At 43.4% G+C, this 25273-nt stretch overlaps 1 protein-coding gene and 1 long non-coding RNA gene across 9 annotated transcripts in view; one reads left to right on the top strand and one right to left on the bottom strand.

The window, feature by feature from the left end:
• The window catches only part of RALGPS1 (Ral GEF with PH domain and SH3 binding motif 1), a 350348-nt gene that overhangs the window by 24268 nt on the left and 300807 nt on the right, over positions 1-25273 (bottom strand). For 4 of the 7 annotated variants that reach the window (XM_075835061.1, XM_075835060.1, XM_075835059.1 and 1 more), the window contains 3 exons: positions 24267-24418; positions 15553-15604; positions 12540-12620 (listed from right to left, as the gene is read on the bottom strand). In XM_075835061.1, coding sequence (XP_075691176.1) covers positions 12540-12620; positions 15553-15604; positions 24267-24418 — 285 coding nt within the window. The remainder of the gene's footprint in view (positions 1-12539; positions 12621-15552; positions 15605-24266; positions 24419-25273) is intronic. The other 3 variants (XM_075835063.1, XM_075835062.1, XM_075835064.1) reach the window with 3 other exon arrangements.
• On the top strand, positions 536-24580 carry LOC142659198 (uncharacterized). Of its 2 annotated transcripts, none has more exons than XR_012850283.1 (2): positions 536-623; positions 24318-24580. It is a non-coding gene; the product is annotated as an uncharacterized LOC142659198 (long non-coding RNA). The 2 variants fall into 2 exon arrangements; XR_012850282.1 differs by having other exon boundaries at positions 542-628.

Genomic DNA, 25273 nt, shown 5'->3' with positions numbered 1-25273 from the left:
CATGCACACGGCATTGCCATACGCACGGACCCTGTATGGTGGCACATGGAGTCCCTATACGGGTACATCTTACAGAGGCGCAGTGTGTGCTTCATGGATGCACCATGTTCTTGTCTAGAAGCATTGCTGTAAGGGAACAAACCTTCTCAGCAAGGTATACGGTTTCTGTTAGAGATGCAAACTGCCTCTGTATATAATTTGAGTTTCATTATGGGCTCACACGGTCTATGGGCCACATATTCTAGATCCATTTAACGCAAATCCATAATATAGGCGAGTACACGAGGCCCAACTTGCAAAGTCACTGTCAAGGAAAAACCACAACTGGTGACCACCTCGTTCCCTCCATGTCACAGACCGGGACAGATCAAACAGTTCTTTAGTGTGACAACCCCAACAAACAGCTCCTTATATCCCAGCTCCCTGTGAGTGTGACATGAAAGGGAAGAGGGATATTGGGGGTCAACTACAGTTTAAAAAAAACACAAAACTGGCCTCAACCAGTCCTTCTCTGTCTTTTACTGTTTTACATGCAGGTTCTTCATGAACGAACAGATTCAGGAATATTAAAACGGCGCACAAAATGACAACTTCCACCGCATCAAGACAACTACTTTTTTTCAGTGAGGTGCTTTTGTTTTCTACTGATTTTAAAATCTTCTACAAACATGCAGTAATTGCGCAAATTATTGAGAAAATGGCGGCACAGAAACATTCATAGTGCAGCTTGTAGGGGAGGCAGACAGTTTGTATTACTGTCTCACATCGAGTGTCTCTGCTCCTGGAGATATTTCCGTAATTATATTTGAGCATTATGTATATGGATATTAGATGAACTGTTCTCACTGAGGGTATGTTCAAACGGCAGCTTCAGGAGAAAACCGCTCCGGCATTTCAGACGTAATGGCATGTGCAGGCGCTTTTCACTGCGTCCATTACGGACGTAATTGGAGCTGTTTTTCCATGGTGTCAATGGAAAATGGCTCCAATTACGTCTCAAGAAGTGACATACACTTCTTTGACGCGGGCGGTCTTTACAGGGGGCTGTGTGGCACTACCTACAGGGGGCTGTGTGGCACTACCTATAGGGGGCTGTGTGGCACTACCTACAGGGGGCTGTGTGGCACTACCTACAGGGGGGCTGTGTGGCACTACCTACAGGGGGGCTGTGTGGCACTATCTACAAAGGGGCTGTGTGGCCCTACCTACGAGGGGGCTGTGTGGCCCTACCTACGAGGGGGCTGTGTGGCACTATCTACAAAGGGGCTGTGTGGCCCTACCTACGAGTGGGCTGTGTGGCACTATCTACAGGGGGGAACTGTGAGTGGGAGGCTGATGGTCATTTTACTGTGAGGGGGGCTGATGGTCATTACTATGAGTGGGGGGCTGATGATCCTCAAGTGGTTTCCACCTCTGGCCTCCAATTGAAATTAATAGGAGGCAGAAAATACCTGCAAACGCTCGTCCATCGGCTGATTTGCTAGTTTAAATAAAATGGTCGCTAGATGACAGCGCATCTCTCTGTGTAAACAGGGAGATGCAGTGCCTACATGATGGAAATGTATAGGGACGAACGATCATGGTAATGATCGCTCGTCCCCACACATAACTGTTCATTGCTACTTGTAAAAGGAGCAAATGAGCGCCGATTGACGAGCTGTCTCGTCAATCGGCGCTCATCTGACATCCCTCCAAATCTGACATTGGGCGTAGAGAGCCGTAACTGCATGCTGGGCGGTACAGTTGAAGAGGCAATCGTATGACGTCCAGTGAGTATTGTGCACAGGTCCCCACTGGGAGTTGTACGATTGCCTCAACAACTGTACCGCCCAGCATGCAGTTACGGCTCTCCGCGCCTAATGTCAGATAGGGCAGGAGAGTAGCTTTGAAGGGATACTTTAATGGAGAGATATTGTATCATGTGGTATTCATTAAACTATGCACACAGGGAAATATTTCGTTTAGTGGGTTCACTGGAGCCGTTTGAAGGGTTAATAGAAGCCAAGAGAAGGGGTGACCACAAGAATTATTATTCTGAATGAAAGAAAGCGCCAATCCCTTAAAACAAATAAGACAAATCTCTATTTATTTGAAACTCCTTTACACATCAGAGATCAAACAATGGAACATATAAGACTTGTGTAACAATCTAGTCCGCGACAAAACGTACAATAATAGGACAAGGAGTGTCGGTATGTAAAGGACAGGCTTGTCCAGATTTTTAAAACTACCGGATACCAATTGCTGGTTGTTATGGGCAACGCAAAAATAAACAAACAGTTACAAACAGTTAATGATGCAGTTGTCAGGACTGTATTTAAATCCTAAAGTAAAAAACTTTCAATGTTTCCAAATCCCTTACCTGACCTCTACATTATATAAATATGACTGTACATATAGAGCCCCCTATTCCTTCAAGGGGAGGGAGTGGGCACATTTGTCAGATGATGCCAATATTATACAAATATCACTGTAGATGTAGCTGTGAGTCCACAACTGGTTGGTGCAGCAATGGGACAGCCCGGACGTCGATGAGGAAGAGGACTGATACTCCCCTTCCCCCCACTCTCCCTTCTTGTGTGTTGTCTTTCAATAAAGCTTCGGGCCTGTGATTTCCCCCTTCCCTATCCCCTCCTACCCACTCCCCTATCCCATCACTTGTCTGTAATGCTTTGTTGTTTGGCTTTAGTGAATGCAAGAATGTTAGTGTAGCATGTGGTGTAGTGTATAGCATAGGCTAGCCTGTACTGTGTATTAGGCTATGTTCACACTGAGTATTTTGGGGGAGGAATATCTGCCTCAAAGTTCCAAACGGAATTTTGAGGCAGATATTCCTCCCCCAAAATACTCCGTGTGAACAGCAATTATCGCGCCGTTTTTCGCCCGCGGCCATTGAGCGCCGCGGGCATAAAACAGCGATATATACGCTTTCTCCTGCCTCCCATTGAAGTCAATGGGAGGTCGGAGGCGGAAGCGCCCGAAGATAGGGCATGTCGCTTCTTTTTCCCGCGAGGCAGTTTTACTGCTCGCGGGAAAAAGACGCCGACACCTCCCATTGAAATCAATGGGAGGCGTTCTCGGGCCGTTTCTGCCGAGTTTTGCGACGCGGTTTCCGCGTCAAAAAACTCGGCAAAATACCCCGTGTGAACATAGCCTTATACTGCCATGTTATGTTTGACGACTGTTATTATTTATTATTTGCTGCTTCATGGCTTGCGCTGTGTCGCAGTAATGTTTGTATGATGACGATTGATTGTCAATAAAGCATTTTTCAATCTAAATGGTTCCTTTTTCCCCTGCAACACCCTTCTATGGAGGGGAGGTGGACACTGGGATGGCACTTCAGGTAGAAGCTTTGGAGTGTTGTTGGGTCCCCTTAAGCGTCTGTAAGGGGGGATCATCTATCCTCTTGGCCTATGGTTTGGAGGGTTGGGGAATGGTTATGTGGTGTCTCTCTCCTTTAGGAGTAGGGTTGTGATAGGCCGCATCCTTTGTGCACTTTTTTTGCACTTTGGGTGACAGAAAGCACGACTCGGACTTTCTATAAAAAAAAAAAGTGGTGTCAGCAGGCCTTATGGTATGTGTGGTAGCAGCTTCTCTCCTAGTACCTTGCGCATGTGATATGGATGCTTTATAATTTATAAATTCTAATAAAGTAATGGAAATTAGTTTTATTGAAAAAAATATATTTTCTAAAACTTTCAGCGACTGAATACTGGACGTGTCCCTGGGCTTACTCCTTAGCCTCAGCCACCAGAAACCTCGCCAACACCATTTATTCTTTTCGAAACTCAGTAAACTTAGGGGGAATTTATGCAAATTATATACATTTCTATTGGTGGAAAGGAAAAATATTACATGCCCCTATGAGCTTTGATCTTGTCTATTGGCCCCACACCATGGTGCTGATTCGGTGGCCGAAACCTAGCCACTGAATAAACTGGGAGGGAACATGTGATGCACCTCCCCGCCTCTGTGACTCCTCCTTTTCCTGCTCTGTAACAAGAATATAACAGGTATACATACGTTCCACCCTTCACATTTGCATATTTTCCCATGGTGCATTGCTTTACTATTTGCATATTGCGCAATGTGCATTGCTTGAAACTCTCCCTAAGTTAATTAGATGTCCCGCTGAAGGTGTCCCTGTTGCTCTGGTTGATTTATTACATTGTGTATTATGCACTTGCAGAGGTCTAGTGGGCTGGATGCTCACTTACTGGTTGAGGTTCTGAGCTGCTACTATATGTAATGGCAACAGGCCTTCTGGTATGAGTGGTACTAGCTGAGATCAGGTGCTTCTCTCCACACCCTTGTTCTTTGACCATGTAATATGAATTGTTTATTAGAACTTATGGAAGTGTTTTAAATAGTGTTTCTTTTCTGCTAAAAGTATAAAAAAAGATGCTTTGATAAAATTTTCAGCTAATGAATCCTGTGCACACCTGTGGGCTTAATCATAAGCTTTACCCACCCTCTGCCAGAAACCTCACCAGAACACTAAGTTTTTCGTCCATTTAATTTATACTTTTCGAAACTCATTAAACTTAGGGGGAATTTTACCAATGCATTCTGGGAAATTGAGCAAATCGTACACATTTCTATTGGTGGAAAGGAAAAATATTACATCCCCCTTTGATCTAGTCAAATCTCTTGGCCCCACACCATGGTGCTGGTTCGGTGGCCGAAACCTAGCCACTGAAAAAACTGGGAGGGAACATGTGATGCACCTCCCCGTCTCTGTGACTCCTCCTTTTCCTGCTCTGTAACAAGAATATAACAGGTATACCTTCCACCCTTCACATTTGCATATTTTCCCATGGTGCATTGCTTTACTATTTGCATATTGCGCAATGTGCATTGCTTGAAACTCTCCCTAAGTTAATTAGATTTCCCGCTGAAGGTGTCCCTGTTGCTCTGGTTGATTTATTATATTGTGTATTATGCACTTGCAGAGGTCTAGTGGGCTGGAGTCTCACTCACTGGTTGAGGTTCTGATCTGCTACTATATGTAATGGCAACAGGCCTTCTGGTATGAGTGGTACTAGCTGAGATCAGGTGCTTCTCTCTACACCCTAGTTCTTTGACCATGTAATATGAATTGTTTATTAGAACTTATGGAAGTGTTTTAAATAGTGTTTCTTTTCTGCTAAAAGTATAAAAAAAGATGCTTTGATAAAATTTGCAGCTAATGAATCCTGTGCACACCTGTGGGCTTACTCATAAGCTTTACCCACCCTCTGCCAGAAACCTCACCAGAACACTACAGCCACAGTTTCAAGTTTTTCGTCCATTTAATTTATACTTTTCGAAACTCATTAAACTTAGGGGGAATTTTACCAATGCATTCTGGGAAATTGAGCAAATCGTACACATTTCTATTGGTGGAAAGGAAAAATATTACATCCCCCTTTGATCTAGTCAAATCTCTTGGCCCCACACCATGGTGCTGGTTCGGTGGCCGAAACCTAGCCACTGAAAAAACTGGGAGGGAACATGTGATGCACCTCCCCGCCTCTGTGATTCCTCCTTTTCCTGCTCTGTAACAAGAATATAACAGGTATACCTTCCACCCATTACATTTGCATATTTTCCCATGGTGCATTGCTTTACTATTTGCATATTGCAAAATGTGCATTGCTTGAAACTCTCCCTAAGTTAATTAGATGTCCCGCTGAAGGTGTCCCTGTTGGAGTGCTCTTGTTTACTTATTGTATAGTGTATTGTGCACTTGCAGATGTCTTGTGGGCTGGAGGATCACTCACTGGTTGAGGTTCTGAGCTGCTACTATAAGTGGCTGGCAACAGGCCTTCTAGTATGAGTGGTGCTAGCTGCGATAAACAGCTTCTTATCCTCTAGTTCTTTGCCCCTGTGATATGAATGCTTCATTGGCTCATATAGAAGAGTTAGAAAATATAGGTTAAAATAATATATATGAATAAATTTATATAATTTTTTTTAATTTTTATTCAAAATATATTAAAAATGCTTTTATAAAAGTTTCAGCCAATAAATCCTGTACACACCCGTGGGCTCACCCAGCAAAATCCTGCCAGAAACCTCGCCAGTGCACCACAGCCACATTTTCAAGTTTTTCCTCCATTTAATTTATACTTTTCGAAACTCAGTATACTTTTCGAAACTCAGTAAACTTAGGGAGAATTTCAGCAATGCATTCTGGGAAATTATGCAAATCTGACACATTTCTATTGGTGGAAAGGTAAATTATTCAAAATGGCTGCCAGGTGGTAAGTCTATGTAGCCAGGGAATGAAATTCATGACCTAGAGCATGGGCTTCTTCTCTCTACCTGCCCTGTGATGCACAGTCTTGCCCCTCACTGATCATCAAGAAAGTACCTCACCCTGACCACTGGCTGCTAGAGGGGGTATACATGGCTGCTTACTGGCAGGGATCACTTCATTTTTATAAAAATCTTGTTTTAATAGACTTCTTAGGGTTTGTAGGGATGGAACCATATCATATAAATTCTGCTATGGCTTGGTCCCAGAAGGAGTAACCACACATGACTATGGAGGAGTTTACATTGATCACTATAGAAATAAACGACCACTTGCAGCAGGATTTTTATTACCACAAATCAGTCACCAGCGCCCCAATTATCATAGAACTAGTCACCAACTATAGTTGTTATTATGAACTGCTCTCAAAATACAACAGCACAGCTCCCCAAGCGGAACCTAAAGAAACTAAAAATGATTGATTTATTTTTAAATAATGACAACATCCATTGGTTATAGGCAAAGATTCTGAACTTGGAATTTTGTAAATATAGCGCCACCGATAGGTGAGGAATGTGTTTATATTTTTCTTCAAAAGTCAACGAAATCCAAATTTATTAAAGCAGGCAGTTGTATACTTGGAAAAGTGTGTCACCATATTGTCATTATCTGCTCCCCGGGCACAAATTTATAGCCGACCTCTGGCTGTGTGCACTTTATTGACTATAAGGCCGGATTCACAGGAGCGTGTGCGTTTTGCGCATGCAAAAAAACCAGCGTTTTGCGTGCGCAAAAGGCACTTAACAGCTCCGTGTGTCAGCCCTGTATGATGCGCGGCTGCGTGATTTTCTCGCAGCCACCATCATTATGACAATCCGTTTGGATGTTTGTAAACAGAAAAGAATGTGGTGCTTCCGTGTGGTGCGCGTGATTTTCACGCACCCATTGACATCAATGGGTGCGTGATGCGCGAAATACGCACAAAGAACGGACATGTCGTGAGTTTTTCGCAGCGGACTCACGCTGCGTAAAAATCACGCAACTGTCTGCACGGCCCCATAGACTAATATAGATCCGTGCGACAGGTGTGAAAATCACGCGCGTTGCACGGACGTATATCCCGTTCGTCTGAATAAGGGTATGTTCACACGCTGAGCCAAAAACGTCTGAAAATACGGCGCTGTTTTCAAGGGAAAACAGCACCTGATTTTCAGAAGTTTTTTGAGCAACTCACGTTTTTCGCGGTGTTTTTGCGCCGTTTTTTCGGCCGTTTTTGGAGCTGTTTTCAATAGAGTCTATGAGAAAACGGCTCCAAAAACGTCCCAAGAAGTGTCCTGCACTTCTTTTGACGAGGCTGTAATTTTACGCGTCGTCTTTTGACAGCTGTCAAACGACGACGCGTAAATTACAGGTCGTCGGCACAGTACATCGGCAAACCCATTCAAATGAATGGGCAGATGTTTGCCGACGTATTGGAGCCGTATTTTCAGGCGTAAATCGAGGCATAATACGCCTCGTTTACGTCTGAAAATAGGTCGTGTGAACTCAGCCTAAGCCCTAATACTAATAGAGCCACACACACTTTACCTTGTAGGTAGTCTCACACGCACACGCACAACACGCACACGCACGCACGCACACGCACGCACAATTGTGCCACACAGTGTTCACTGTGGATAGTGCCCCACACACATTGTCCCTTAAAGATAGTCCGAATTACACTGTCCCCCTGTAGACAGTGGAGCACGCAGTTTCCTGTAGATAGTGCCACACACATTGTCCCTTGTAGATATTGGCAACCACACACTATTCCCCTGTAGATGACTGACTGACTGACACACACACTCTGACACACACACTCTGACACACACACTCTGACACACACACTCTGACACACACACTCTGACACACACACTCTGACACACACACACACACACACACACACACACACACACACACACACACACACACACACACACACACACACACACACACACACACACACACACACCTATAGATAGTGACAAACACAGTGTTCCCTGTAGATTGTGCAACACACAATGTTCCCTGTAGATAGTTCCATACACAGTCCCCTGTAGATAGTGACACTTACACTGTCCCCTTTATGGTGGGCCACACACACAGTGTATGTGGCACTATTGTTAGAAGAATTTATGTTCTTATCAAGGAGATTCAAGAAGTCATTTTAATAGAAATGCGCGTCTTTTATTCTTATCGATAAGGAGACAATATGACAGGTAGATCAAAAATCCATCAGCAAATGTCTGCCTCCATCCTGAATGACAGTTGTTATACATATTCTGAAAATAAGGCTGGGTTCACACAGAGTTTTTTACAAGAGGAAAATCTGCCTCAAAATTCCGTTTGGAGTTTTGAGGCAGATTTTCCTCTGCCTGTACGCCGATTTTCGCGGCGTTTTTCGCCCGTGGCCATTAAGAAGATGGGGCATGTCCCTTCTTTTTCCCACGCGCCAATTTTTCCTCTCGCGGGAAAAAAAACACCCCCTGCCTCCCATTGAAATCAATGGGAGGCATTTTCAGCCGTTTTTTGCCGTGTTTTGCAGAGGGGTTCCGGCGTAAAAAAACTCGCTAAAAAACTCAGGGTGAACTCACCCTAACATGTCTGGACTAGTTCTTGTTAGGCTGGGTTCACACGACCTATTTTCAGACGTAAACGAGGCGTATTATGCCTCGTTTTACGTCTGAAAATAGGGCTACAATACGTCGGCAAACATCTGCTCATTCATTTGAATGGGTTTGCCGACGTACTGTGCAGACGAGTCATTTACGCGTCGTCATTTGACAGCTGTCAAACGACGACACGTAAAAATACAGCCTCGTCAAAAGAAGTGCAGGACACTTCTTTGGACGTTTTTGGAGCTGTTTTCTCATAGACTCCAATGAAAAAAGCTCCGAAAACGGCGCGAAAAACGGTGCGAAAAACGCGAGTTGCTCAAAAAACGTCTGAAAATCAGGGGCTGTTTTCCCTTGAAAACAGCTCTGTATTTTCAGACGTTTTTGGTCACTACGTGTGCACATACCCTTAGGGTTTGCTTCATATATCACAATTGACAACTAATTAGAAGTTAAACGTTTGTCTGGAAATTCTAATCTCCCGTTTTAGGAATTCAGCTACCCCTCCTCATATAATATCAGTTATCTTAACAATAAAACATATTACACATTTTGTTAGTCAAGGCTTTACACATACACAGTTTTAGTCTTCATTAGATAAAGTAATCATAAATGTAAAACTTTTCTAACAACTATCTACAGGGGACACCGTGTACGTGGCACTATCTACAGGGGACACAGTATATGTGGCACTATCTACAGGAGACACAGTGTATGTGGCACTATCTACAGGGGACACAGTGTATGTGGCACTATCTACAGGGGACACAGTGTATGTGGCACTATCTACAGGGGACACAATGCATCTGTCAACTGTAGATAGTGCCACATACACAATCTGTTGATAGTGCCACACACATTTTTCCTTTAGATAGTGCCATACACACACTGTGTACCTGTAGATAGTGCCACACACACTGTCCCCATGTAGATCATGACACATAAACACTGTCTCCTGTAGATAGTGGCACACACACACAAACTGTCCCCTGTAGATAGTGGCACACACATTGTCCCCCTGTAGATAGTGTCACAAACTGTTCCCTGTAGATAGTGGCACACACACTGTCCCTCTGTAGATAGTGCTCGACACACACTGTCCCCCTGTAGATAGTGCTCGGCACACACTGTCCCCTGTAGATAGTGCTCGGCACACACTGTCCCCTGTAGATAGTGCCACACGCACAGTGTATGTGGCACTATCTACAGGGGACACAGTGTATGTGGCACTATCTACAGTAGATAGTATCTGTTGATAGTGCCCCACACACAGTTTTCCTGTAGATAGTGCCATGCATACACTGTGTACCTGTAGATAGTGACACACACACACACACACACACACACACACACACACTTTACCTATGTAAATCATGACACATACACACTGTGTCCTGTAGATAGTGCTCCACACACACTGTCTCTTGTAGATATTGGCAACCACACACACTATTCCTATATAGTTAGTGCTACACACACACTGTCCCATGAAAACAGTGGCACACACTGTTCCCCTGTAGATACTGCCACACACACACACTGTCCCCTTGTAGATAGTAGCACACAAACACTGCCCCCTGTAGAAAGCGACACACACATACACACACACACACACACACTGTTCCCCTATAGAAATTGCCATACACATTGTCCCCTGTAGATAGTGCTACATACACTGTGTCCCCTGTAGATAGTGCCACACACACACTGTCCCCTGCAGATAGTGCCACACACACTGTCCCCCAGTAGATAGGGCCACACACACACACACACACACACACACACTGTCCCCTGTAGATACTGACTGACACACGCACACACACACACACACACACACACACACACACACACACACACGGTGCTGTGTGGTGCTATCTACAGGGGGGCAGTAAGGGGCTATCTACAAGGGGGCTGTGTGGCACTATCTACAGGGGAGGCAGTATAACACTATCTGCAAAGGTGAGGTGGGGGGGGGGGGGCGCTATCTACAAGGGGGTTGCATGGCACTGTCTACAAGGAGGGAGTTGCACTGTCTACAAGGAGGGAGTTACACTGTCTGCAGGAGGGCTGTATAGCACTGTCTTCAGGGGGGCACTATCTACAGAGGGGGCTGTGTGTCGCACCCAGGGGAGGGGGAGCCCAGTTAAAACTTTGCTATAGGGCCCAGTCTTTCCTAGTTATGCCCCTTGCAATAAGGCATCCCTTTTTACAACGATTTGCTGCGGTTTTTCACTTGGCTCAGAAATCGTGGCAAATTGCAGAAAAAAACCGCATGCAGTTTTGCAGCGTGGCAAAACCACACCATCAGCAGTTGCTAGGCGGCTGTCTCCTGAAGAGAAAAACTAACTACTCCATTACATTATAGAAGGCGAGATAAGCTATTAGACATCTTAAAGCAAGAGCATCCATAAGGAACCTCCTAATACAGCTACATAGGCTGAAAGCAAACCTACAGCTATATGCAAAGGAGGACTCATCCCTCAGTGATCCCTCTGGATAGGTCAGTGCAGCTTAATTCAATGAGACTGAGACATTACCGAGGGAAAGCCTACAGTGTGGATTTGCTTTTGGTCCACCCTTTAAAAACTCAAAAAGGGGCCCACTGAGTGGCTAGAGATGCACAAATGACTGAAAAATATTAACATGGCATTACCAGATAGTGCTGTAAACGGACGACTGCACTATGTGTATGCAGCTCAATATAAATCTTTACCTATGTATCACTGGGAAATTTACAGTGTACCTTATCTATATTGCACTGAACTGTGAGAGATGGATGATCTACAGGAGACCACTCTAAGGTGATTCGGATATAAGCACTACATCTAGCACAATGCAGCACAGCAGAGCGAGGTTTATTTTCTGACAAATGGGAGGAAGTAGCTAGATGTTCTGCCTGAGAGAGAACAATAACTCTACAGAATTTTATGTGACTGAAGTATATGAGGATATTAAATTAATTTTTATCTGTAAAATAATGATCAAAACTCAGTAACTTTTTTTTCCCTAAATATTCCTAGGATAATCCAGATACTTATTCTGTTTGTGTCTTGTGAAACATTAAAAGAATTGTCAGTCCAGGATAAAAAAAGAGGGTCCGTCCCCCGAGAAACAGCGCCACTCCTGTCCAGGGGCTGAGTCTAATATTGCAGCATTCACTTGAATGAAGATGAGATGCAAAACCAGACACAACCCCTGTACAAGAATGGTGCTATTTCTGGACAACTTATTTAATTTCTCAAAGATAATAAAAGGACTATGTGAATAAGGCAGAATAGAATATAAAACTAGTAATAAAGGCAATAGCATATATATATATTTATATATAGAATAGTGTTAATACAGGAGTTCTGATTGTGATCGTGTTAAGTCAGGCATGAAATTTGAAAAAGAGATCCAGTTGATTACGCACATTGGAGACAGCCATGTTGTGAGCTGAAGCATCGTTAATTAATTAGAATGGGTAGAATGCCTCACACTACAGAGGTATGAGGTTACTCCGTGCCTCTGCTTTACAACTAGATGTGATAGTCAGTATATAGTGCACCAATGGTTCAGGCAACAAAAATGGCTGCTTCCGATGTGTGAAGGTGCACTTTAAGTCCTTACTCATTGAAGAGGATAGACCCACCACCTATATGTACCTGTACACACAGCTTCGACTCCTGGGAGAGTTCCGTACCGGGACCCTCCAGTTGGGACCCAGCGTGGCGTACATACGACTCCTGTTTGCAAATTTAAACATGAGTTCGAAAACCGTGCATGGTGCAAGAAAAAGCATACCCAAGTAACATGCAGCTATATCCATATAACAGTACTGGCTGACACCGGGTTACCCTCGAGTAAGGAGTAGCTTTCCCTTAAGCTGGAGTGATCTGACAAGCTACGGCTTCATTTATCATAGTCCACAGTCATCTCCAAGGACCACATCCCTTTTCAAAGCCCTGCCTATTTTGGTGTCCAAGATATGGGCCAGTCCTATTAAAGTGACGCACAGTCTCTTCCCATCTTTCTGTCTTGAGATGAAAACTTGTATAAATTCCAGTGTATAGTTACTGGGCCTGGATAAATATGTCATAAAAGGGAGTTGTTTTCATGTTTCACACTCGTCTTTATTGTTTCCTTTTGCACTTCTTTGTCATAAAGCTTTGATACTGCCTCTGTACTACTTTATTATCAATAATTTTTTTTACATTAGCAATTTTGTATCTTTTGGTTAGTGGCTCTTTAAAGAGTTGAATATCATTGCAGCCTGGTATTAGCGACTTGGTTGGAATATAGAGGTATTAATTATAAAATGACTGTATAAGGCACCCAAAGAACATTTGTAGAGGTTAGGAGAGATCGGTGCCTTCTGTCTCCGATATACATGGGCACTCTGTGATGGTCCTCGCTGTTAGGGAGTGCTCGGGATCTGCTTCCTGACTTGTACCTTTCACCGTATAGGGGTTGTTCCGATGTCATGGGAAATAATTTATTTATTTATTTGTCATTATTGCCTTGTCATTTCCAATAGTGCACTTAATATAAAGGACATTTCCAGCTGCCATTGTTCATGAAACGACACCACAAGTAGGCGGCATATCATAAGGTCTCATAGTTATACACAGGGGACAAAAAGAGTCAGGGGCCAAACAAAAAAAACGGAAACGGTTATGGAAACCCACCCAGACCAGGCAATGTGTGAATTTATTCCATTCTGTAGAAAATAACAGTGCCTCATGCTGTATTATAAATGCTTCCGGAGTGGACTATATAATGCTGCCAGGAGATTTTGGAAGGGTCTATTTTAAGGAGGACTTTACGGGCAGTTTTATAGAGCTTTATGGTGAACGATGTTCAGTTAAGTAGAAATGCAGGAGGTCCGGCTAATGCGGCCGTGATACAGAATGCAGCCGCATTATACCAGCCTAGAGACGGCTTCTGTTGTGATGATCGGTCATGACTTATAAGGGATATTTACATTTAGCTGCTTCCACCCACACGGCACAAGGTAAATGACTCGGTCACGCTGGAATACGTTCAGCCGTGTCCTTGTGGTTTACCTTTGGCCATGTAGGTGTAAGGTGAAGAAGAACCTGTGTAATATCTGTCTCCCTTTGCACTGGATATTATTGGGTTGTTACCCAGGACAACAAAGATATTTTATGATGACTTTATATAAACAGAGTTTCAGGCTTTTAGTTGACAGATATGCCCTGAGCTGTAGCCAATCCCCATTATCAGGTCTCATGAGTAGAGCTTTTAAAACGTATCCTTTAATAGCAGATGGATATTTTTATGTAGAAGATAAACTTCTGTAAGGACAGAAAACACTGAACATAAAACATAGAAAAAATCTAGATGGTAACATTGACACACTACAGTACGACCCAGCCGCCTGCTGTACAAGTTCTACATATTTGTGTAGTGCTAGAGGGACAAGTTAGAGGATGCTAGAGGGACAAGTTAGAGGATCTGTCACTAGGTCGTATAAGCTGAACTGGTCAAGGGACTCTTCTCATCAGCGTGGGCCTTTCGTTTTGGATTTCTGTTCCATCAGAGGACAGATGAATGGAAAGTATCGTTTGCAATACCATTGATTTCAATGGTATTTTTTGGTTTCGGTTTGCTTCCGTTCCGCTAGGTTTCCGTTTGTTTCACGGAGATAACAGCATAGTGTGCTGCGCTATTATTTCCGTGAAAAAAACTGAAACCTAGCGGAACAAACGCAAACTGGAACAAAAAGAAATAACATTGAAATCAATGGTATTGCAAATGAAAACTACACTTTCCGTTCATCTGTTCCATCGGCAGTCAGATGAACGGAAAGTATAGTAAAGCTCACGCCGATGTGAACAGGCCCTTACTCACGTGAAAAGAACTGTCTCCCTGATTCCAGCGCTGTTTTTTTTTTTTCTGGACCCTCCCCCAGTTTAACACTATTGTGTTTTCTCTCTATTTGCTAATTTGCTGTAGTAAGCCAACGGGGCGGAGCTAGCTTCCCTGCCTCTGATGTTGACCAATCAGTGCGAGACAGCTTGAGGGTAGTTCACGCCCTGTTGGTTAACTACAACAAATTAGCATATAGGGAGCCAACACAACAGTGGACGTATCTCTAGAACGGGAGGTCCAGGAAAAAAAGAAAAACAGGGCTGAAGTCAGGGAGATAGCGCTATTCAGGTCAGTTAGGCTACAATCGCACGAGCGTATCAGATTCCCGCGCGTGAAAAACGCGCGTGAATCTGGTGCATTATGCATCAGTGTGCTTTGCGAGGGGCATGCGTTATTCAAGCACAGTGAATTTTACGCAACGGACACACGCTGCGTGAAAACTCCTGCATGTGTGAACGGCCCCATTGAAATCAATGGCTCAGTGTGCTGTGTGTGATTTTCACGCACAGCACACAGACGAGTTTTACGCTCGTCTGAATGAGCCCTTAACCAGTTCAACTTCTATGACCAAGTCTCAGGTCCTCTTTAAGGCAAAAGGTCATAATATTATTTTTTTAACCTTGTGTTCTCTGGATTGTGTGGGAATGCATTTTCTCAAAGAATAGCATGACTTTATATCTACTTTGAATGATTTGTATTAGTATATTTCTATCGGCAGTAAGTCCCCAGGCTTCATTTTCTATTTTATTATTCAGATATTCATTGTAGTAGAAAACAACTCACCTGTCAAGGACAGAAGACACCTCTTCACTGAACTCTGAACTTTCACTGCTTCCTACAAGACAAAAAGTGGGGAAATCTGACATTTACTACAATAATTGGCTTAATCTTTATCACAAAACGTATAAATCTCAATTCATGGCCCTAATACAATTGTATTATACTGTATACATGGAGCACTACTACCCCCAACACCACTATAGTAGATATGACACCACCATGAGTACCTTATGTAATATAACACACATTATGTGACATAGTTATTAATACATTTCTCTGGCAGCAGATCAGATCATTTCCAGAAGGACAATGTATTCATGGTCCAACAAGCAAATCTAATAATTATACTCTGCTGTAATCTTTTCCTATCAGCCATATCTAACATCTGTAATTAATCCTATCTGCAAGGGATTCTGCACTCAACCCTTCCCCTGCACACACTGACTGATATATGTTACTCTTCAAGGAGTCTACGGCATGCTGGGAGTTGTAGTTTTACCACAGCTGAAGAGCCACCGGTTAAAGATTGCTGCTCTACTTAAAACATGCACTACTGGAAGGAACCTTACATACTTCTAGCAACGTGTAGATTATTAGGGGCTTTACTCAGGAGGCTACTTCCAGCGGTAACGGAGCTGATGAAATGGAAGTCTGGTTGGGGTCATGTATCACTTATATCAAGATCGTCTACAAACACATAAATGCACACAGTCTCTGGAGGACCCGCACTCTACTGTCCTCTTATAAATCACTATAAGGCTGGGTTCACACAGAGTTATTTTCAGGCAGAAAATCTGCCTCAAAATTCAGATTTTCGCAGAGTTTTTCACCCGCGGCCATTGAGCGCCGCGGGCAAAAAACCGCTGCGAAATACGCTTTCTCTGCCTCTCATTGATGTCAATGGGAGGTCAGAGACATAAACGCCCGAAGATAGGGCATGCCGCTTCTTTTTTCCGCGAGACGGTTTTTCCGCTCGCGGGAAAAAAATGCCTCTTATTGAAATCAATGGGAGGCATTTTCAGCCTTTTTTTTGGCACGTTTTCAGCATAAAAAACTCTGTGTGAACTTACCCTAATAGGAACACTTGAATTACCCGCATAGAAAATTACAGGCAGATTTACAATCGAACCCCATGCTTCAGAGATACATCTTAGGCCTCATGCACATGACAGTAAAAAAAACTCCGTTTTTGTGGACCAAAATTACGGTCCGCAAAAACTGACCCATTTACTTCCATTGACCGCGGACACCTTTACATATCGCTACGGATGAGTGTTCTTGCGGCACGGACTCCTCCATAGAAATCTATGGGGGAAGCCAAAATTGCTAAGCGACACAAAGGGGATTTCCAATCACCAGGCCTCTTTTCTTTTTCCGGATCTGTATATACGGATGCAATACAGACCGTATTTGTGGATACCATTCAGCAGAAATGGGTACGTTGCTGATGATCTTAAAGCAATACGGAACCGTATTTACAGTCAGTATTTGCGGATACGGTCGTGTGCATGAGGCCGAAGAATGATATCTGATATGTGTAAAAATAATATATATATATTTTTTTTAACTATAACGTCTATGATCACCTCTCCTGGCAGAGACTGCACGGAAACCCACACACGTCTCAGATATTAGTGACTGGTGCGCAACAATCATTTTCAGTGCAGAATCAGAAAAATTGTAGAACGGATTTGGTGCAGATTTGAGGGCGTGCTGCAGATCTCTCCTTCCTCCATCACCGGTCCTTTAGGTTGTGACATCATGTCCATTGAGACGACAAATGACCAAGGCAGCCAGTTATGGCACATCACTACCCAGAGGACTGGTGGTGGAATCAGGGGGCTGCGGCCGTGGACCCTGTCTTTTTCAAGACTAAGTTTATTTAAAAGATTTTTATTTTCCTATGTCTGTAATAGTAATGGGGGTTTCCGAAAATCACCCGGATCTCGTAAAAGAATAGGTAACATATTTATACCCAAGTACAACCTGTAGCCACGCATAAATGTTAGCGTCCCTCAGAGTTCCTGTTGCTTCATAACCCCTGGACTACTACCTCATGGAGCAGTATGTGCAGTGGGATTTTAGTATTTGCACCACAGAGATTCGCAGCTTACTCATTTGATGGGTGCTCAGCCAGGTCAGTGCAGAACTCACGACACAGTAAATTTAGGATCCAGAGCTCCAAGTCATCCAGCCATGAACTCACATTTTGTGAAGTCAATTGAAGTTGTTTATGGCATGTGTAGAGCTGGCTTCTGGATCTCCTCACTGTATTATTTGCAGTGAGGGCGCTGTTCATTTTGAAACATTTTGCTTTAATGCGTGCGTCAACATCCTCACTGCTTGACAGGACGATATTTACACATTTTCCCCTGAATCCCCCTGTTCACGTATGAGCCATGTGTAATGTCTCTGCCGGCACTCATCATCTCCTGCACCTCTGTTGCCAGCTCTGGGGGTGATAGATGCTTGCTCCCTTGTGACATAGAACAACATAAGGTCGGTGAATGGTGTATTTTGTATTATGAAGGTAACACAAATGACATCTACAGAGAAATACAAACTTCAACTCAAAGCCAGCCTGTGCATGAGACGTGTTTATTAATAGATTACTACTTAGTCACTTGCATGTAATTATTCTTCATTATCACAGGAATGTTACCACAGCTCAACAGCAGGATCAGTAACTGTGTCTCTGTGACTCAGGAGTGCCTGCTATAGTACATATACCGGCCCTAGTCTACGGCAATAAACACTGGCGCAAGGCTATATGCAAATGCAGGACTGCGCCGTCCATGAGGCGAGATGAGCATCTCGCCTCAGGCAGCGGCCTCCTGCCTCTCTGAGGAGGCTGTGGCGCCACTGAAACCAGCCGCCGCCACCCCCTCCTGCACTATAATTGTACCTGCGTCTGTAGGACCCAGATACAATTACATGCATAAGCGGTGTATGGCAGGGCATGTTCTGTGTCCCGCTATTCAACGGCTTTCAATGGCGTAAGCGGCACGATGACGTCACCGTGCCGTTTGCGTCGTTGAATGACAGGGCAAGGCATCTGCCAATCAGCGTCTATCAAAATTGAAAGGCACTGATAGGTAGGGCAGAATGACTTGCCCAGCCACTTATCGCCTTTTAATGAAGCAAGCGAGGCGATGACGATATCACGCTGCTTGTATCGTTCAGCCCCATGCAGACCTGCTCAGAAGAGAGCAGGCCTGCATTGCAAGAGAATGGCGCGGGAATGGGTTTAAGTGAGTATGTAAAGTTTTTTTCTGTTAAAAAGTGTGGAGCTATATGTGGAGCACAATGTTCATGGGAGGCTATATGTGGAACGCTATCTACAGGGGGGCTATATATGGGGGCCATATGTGGAGCACTATCTACAGTGGACTATCTACAGGGGGGGCTATATGTGGAGCACTATCTACAGGGGGGGCCTATATGTGGGGCACTATCTACAGGGGGGCTATATGTGGGGCACTATCTATAGGGGGCTATGTGTGGGGCACTATCTACTGTAAGGCTATGTGTGGGGCACTATGTGTGAGGCACTATCTACAGGGGGTCTGTGTGGGGCACTATCTACAGGGGGCCTATGTGTGGGGAACTATTTACAGGGGATCTATATAGGGCACTATCTACAGGCGGGGCTATACGTGGGGCAATATCTACAGGGGGCTATATGTGAGGGCTATATGCGGAGCACTATCTACAAGGGGTCTATATGTGTGGGGCACTATCTACAGGGTAGGGCTATATGTGGGGCACTAAATATGGGGCACTATCTACAGGGGCTACTATCTACAAGGGGGTCTATGTAGGGTACTATAGGGGGCTGTATGTGGGGCACTATCTACAGGGGCTACTATATACTGGGGGATCTATGTAGGGCACTATCTACAGGGGCTCCATAGGGGGCTGTATCTACAGGAGGCCCTATGTCGGGCACTATGTGGGGCACTGTCTACAGTGGGACTATATGTGGGGCAATCTCTACAGGGGGGCTATATGTGGAGCACTATCTACAGAGGGGGCCTATATGTGGGGCACTATCTACAAGGGGGGCTATATGTGTGGAGCACTATCTACAGGGGGGCTGTGTGTGGGACACTATGTGTGAGGCACTATCTACAGGGGGTCTATGTGTGGGGCACTATCTAAAGGGGGTCTATGTGTGGGGCACTATCTAAAGGGGGGCTATGTGTGGGGCACTATATAAAGGGGGCCTATATGTGGAGCACTATCCACAGGGGAGGCTATATGTGGGGCACTATCCACAGGGGAGGCTATATGTGGGGCACTATCCACAGGGGAGGCTATATGTGGAGCACTATCCACAGGGGAGGCTATATGTGGGGCACTATCCACAGGGGGCTATATGTGGGGCACTATCTACAGGGGAAGCTATATGTGGGGCACTATCTACAGGGGCTACTATTTACAGGGGGATCTATATAGGGCACTATCTACAAGCAGGGCTATATGTGGGGCACTATCTACAGGGGGTCTATGTGTGTGGCACTATCTACAAGGGAGAGCTATATGTGGGGCACTAACTACAGGGGGGTATATGTGGGGCACTATCTACAGGGGGATGTATGTGGGGTACTATCTACAGGGGCTACTATATACTGGGGGATCTATGTAGGGCACTGTCTACAGGGGGCTCTATGTGGGGCACTGTCTACAGGGGGCTCTTTGTGGGCACTATCTACAGGGGGCTCTATGGGGGGCACTATCTACAGAGAGCAGTATGTGTGTGTGGGACACACAGTGTATGGTGCTATTATAATCAGGGACACAGTGCATGGTTCTATTATAATTAGCGGTGCAGTGTATGGTACTATTACATTTAGGGGCATAGTGTGTGGCACCAAGAGAATTTTATCTTCGCTTATAGGTGCAGAAATATTTGAAAAGTGAGAAGCTGAAGACATCTGAACGGCAAACTGCAAAAATGGGCTGTGGCCGGGAGCAGTCATCATAGAGGTCTGGACCGGATGGAGAAGAAAAGAGAAAAAGAACAACTAGAATCTGAGAAATCAACACCTGTGAGTCACTTAATGTAAATGTTTATTCTGCCTCTAATTAGTACTGTAGTTACTGTATAATCTGCAGCGAGGTAATGGGTGGTATGATTTTTTTTTGCGTGTGAGGCTGCTAAGATACCATACTCGACCCAACAACCATTTCTTTGACAGAATCAATAGCGCAGTCAACTGTGCTATTAATTCCGTAAAAAAAAACAGAAACCTTACAGAACAGAGACAAACGGAAACCATTAGCAACAGAAAAGCATTACCATTGAAAGTAATGGTTATGCAAACGGAAGCTATGGTTTCCGTTTGCATTTCTGTTGATGGGTTCCCCTGAAGGAAAGGTCCGATAGAACCCATGAATGGAGTCCCGACGCAGATGTGAACGAAGTTCTGCACCGTGAATGCAATCAGCATTTAGGATCATGATAGGTTTTGTCTGAATTTTCTAACTTTGTAAAACCTCCTCACTGTAAGGAATTTGACCAGAAGAGTTGTCATGGGATCACAATAGTAGAGAAGCTTCTGCCTTTCATCTGATATAACGTAAGCCATTAATAAAATGTACACTAAAGGCTTTTTTTTATATGTCACGTCTAGTAGTTCTCCTGTAACATTATTTTTAGGTTATCATTCTACACTCGCTGACACTTAACCTCTTCTACATTCACCTTACACCTGTCATCAGCCGGAGAATTACAGCGTGACATTTGTCACTTAGGTAATGGTGTTTTATGGTGTATAAAACACATGGCTCCACGTCCTGATATTGATGATCTAAGTGTTCTGAGAAGATTTAGCTTCAATGGTTGGGGTGTCATAAATTAAGACTAGGCTGCAGACAAGTGGAAAATATTTTCAATTTATCCTTAACATTGCTTGGGTTGTGAGTCTTTTTGCAGTTTTTTTCTATGGGCTTAAACGCTGTGGCCAGATGTCATTTGAAAGTATATAGTAAAATATAAAAATACATAAACAGAGTTTTAGAGGTCAGGGGCATTTTTATCAAAACGCGGCATGCTCTAGTTATGATGTTTTTTCATACGGTTTGCTCCATAATCTTCTCTATAGAGCTTAAAAACGCTTGTACAAAACTAGAAAAATGCCTGAACGTGGCCCAAGCCTGCATTTACTTATGACTTTTTGCCAAGATTTATGCAAAAATGGAATATATGAATACAGTCAAAGATATGATAAAACGAAATCCGCTTTCATGCTGTGGAGATACAGATTCTGCTGCCTTTTACTAGTCACACAAGATCTTTCCTAAACCGGCACAAATATGAATCCACATTCACCTCTACTGAAAATAAACACGTAATATATTACTCTATAAGAGGTTATTATGTAACTTCTAGAAGCTACATTCATAGGTAACATACAAACAAACACCACTAGGGGGCAGCATCTCTCCTTTTTCATACAAACTTGTAGCTAAACCCCAAATGTCACTATGCAGAATACAGATAGATGTAATAAGTTACCATTATAATTCTCCTTGCGAATTATCTCCTACCTTACATTATATTTACATTGCAGTGAAACATCGATATTTCCTTACACATGCAGGTAATAACCAAAATCAAAGCAATATTAAATTGAAGTAATAAACAACACACGTGACCACCTACAAGAGATGCAGCTATTTTTTATGATAGACTTGGTGGTGGAGTCATTGTGAGCTCTGGTAGAAATGTATTCCAAGAAAGTCAGATTTCTTTGCTAGACAAACAAGCAATTTAAAGACGTTTACTTTAAAATTGATTACACTTTCTAAAATAAATTTTATTTTGTTGCTCACTCTGCTGCACTCATGTAAATATTGTGCTTCATGCAAAGATGTTTGATTATCTAATATCCATAGGGTGGTGAAAGGGTTAATACCAACATCCCTGGTGGTATAGTGAAGGGATTAACCATAGCTAGTGCCCAGTGGGTTACTTACCTCCGCTAGTGCCCATGTCCCCCAGTAGAGATAATTGCACTGATTGTGCTTCGCTTCCTGCTGCTTCCCCTGCACTGATCAGAGCAGTGAGTGATGGGGATGAGCACCGCCAAAATGTGCGCAGCACTGGCATATGCCCCTTTCCCTATTAAGATAAAGGTGCACGCTCAGTTGACCTGAACATGCATGTTTATAGGGAATGCGGGAGAGTAAGCTGTCAGATAGCTATCTTATCTATATGGCCAGCATTAATTAGTCTGTTGATACTACCATGGCAACCCCAGAGCAAGCACAATACTTCCATAAATGCAGCGGGTGGGAGATTGGGGGCTACATTACAATACCTCTTTAAAACTGCACAAAACTGTCTAAGAACAATGTAAACTCTGCAGGCAGCATTGTTTCTGCTAGTACGCCAACATGGAACAACACTGGTTATAATATAAAGACCTAAAAATTCAGTCTTTGACACACCATTACTATAAAAAGTATACATTTTATTAAATACAGAAACATAAAATGCATAGAAAATCTTCATCAAAGATGATTGCCACAGTGTGATAGACGGATACCAGACAGCAGCACATACAAACAAACATGAATACTGGACTAATAGAGTCATAGTATATAAGTGTATATATTAGTATACAAGGGTAGATGCAAGGAACAGGGAGATAATCATAGTCCCATTGAACCAGTACAAAATTGTATCAGGTGGAAATCCTTTATAAGGTACAGAGAAATCTAACCAACTAACTGTTGTCCAACTTAGATACATAAGTAAAGAACATACGGTATATGCCTAATAGCAGCTCACCCATGGTGAATAAATCGCTGTCTGGCGTCACACCCTGACACGCGTTTCGGGTGAAAGCCTTCGTTTGGGGGTGGTGCCAGATGAAGACTTTCAGTCGCTATGCGTGTCGGGGTGTGACGCCAGACAGCGATTCTTTCACCATGGGTAAGCTGCTATTAGGCATATACCGTATGTTCTTTACTTATGTATCTAAGTTGGACAACAGTTAGTTGGTTAGATTTCTCTGTACCTTATAAAGGATTTCCACCTGATACAATTTTGTACTGGTTCAATGGGACTATGATTATCTCCCTGTTCCTTGCATCTACCCTTGTATACTAATATATACACTTATATACTATGACTCTATTAGTCCAGTATTCATGTTTGTTTGTATGTGCTGCTGTCTGGTAACCGTCTATCACACTGTGGCAATCATCTTTGATGAAGATTTTATATGCATTTTATGTTTCTGTACTTAATAAAATGCATACTTTTTATAGAAATGGTGTGTCAAAGACTGAATTTAGAGGTCTTTATTTCAGTGAGTGAGTCATCACCGTTTGTACCATGTAGTATTGGGCTTATATATGCCCCTCGCCCATATGAATGTAGGATATGTGACATCTAGGAGATTGTCCTTATGATGAAAAGGGAATTTTTGGTAGTTCTCCATATTGGTATTGTGTACTGGTTATAATATGTTTTGGGTGGGGACACAGGAGACCTTGCATTTACTTACAGTCAATGATAATTGTATTCACAATCCATATATTTCAATCCCTACTGTAGTTTAGAGAAATAATGATTGGTTAAACCACTGCTAGGACTAAATCAATGCTTCATCAATAGACAGAGAAATAGATGAGAAAGCTGCAGAATGTAGTAGGAATGAGAAGCTGGAAAGAGAAATGTACAATAAACTATACCAAGCACTTACCTATGGAAATCCCATTGGTAAACACTGATGTCTGAGTATTGTTCTTCACAGGGCTCTGGGATTCCAGGACACTGTCGTCCAGCAGGTGGCGCTGTTTCTCTGATGGAAATGTGGCACTCTTACTTTCAACAACACTGAACTGACACATCACGCTGGATACATGAAGAGAGAGAGAAGCCAGATAGGTGCTTTATGGTACTTCAGAGAAATTCCATTCATTTCACACATGTTCATGAATGAGGCGGCACATGAGCATAAAGTCAATGTATAACTCATAGCTGTGGTCATTAAATAAAAGGACATCTGACAAAATACCTCAAAATCTGTCACTGTCTGCTAGAAAGCGGAGTACAGAAGTTCTGGGTGATGGGCACCGGAGGAGGGTATATGCTCCCGAGATAAACTGTTGTGTGTCTGACTAAGGGTATAATCGCGTGGTAGATTTGTTAGAGAAATAACCCCATTCATATTATGGAACAGATTTTTCAGTTGCAGAAATTTCCACAATGAAGCTGCCACATGTGAACATACCCTTAAAGGGCAATAATCACCTACCACCATCTGGAGGGAGATACACTTCATAAATAGTAATAAAGTGTTGGTTACATACTAGAAATGTAATGTCGTATGCTGGCACGTGCTGCCCACCAGAAAGTGTGTTGTCACAATCCCTCTCAACTGAGCAGAATGTATTTAGCATAGAGTATATACAGGAGAGTGGTGTGGAGCCTATAGGGGCTGCGGTTGCCCACAATATATTACATACCCTTCTACTCTCCTACTTGTGCCTGGTTATTGTATGTGGATGCCCCATGTGGCTATTTGGAGGAACTGAGGGCTGCATATTAGAGACGCACACTATATGCACACTATATGCAGTACATCACATAACGGGGATTTGTTATCAAGTTGTAGAGGTAACACTCTCTATTTAGATATTAGCGGGCCGGCTCTGTAGTAACAGATTAGGAAGTATTGTGCATTCAGCCTTCCATATATTACAGATC

Source organism: Rhinoderma darwinii, chromosome 8, assembly GCF_050947455.1.
Source record: "Rhinoderma darwinii isolate aRhiDar2 chromosome 8, aRhiDar2.hap1, whole genome shotgun sequence".
NCBI classification, from domain to species: Eukaryota; Metazoa; Chordata; class Amphibia; order Anura; family Rhinodermatidae; genus Rhinoderma; species Rhinoderma darwinii.
Note: the sequence above shows the minus strand (reverse complement) of the source record. Positions and strands in the feature narration are given on the sequence as shown.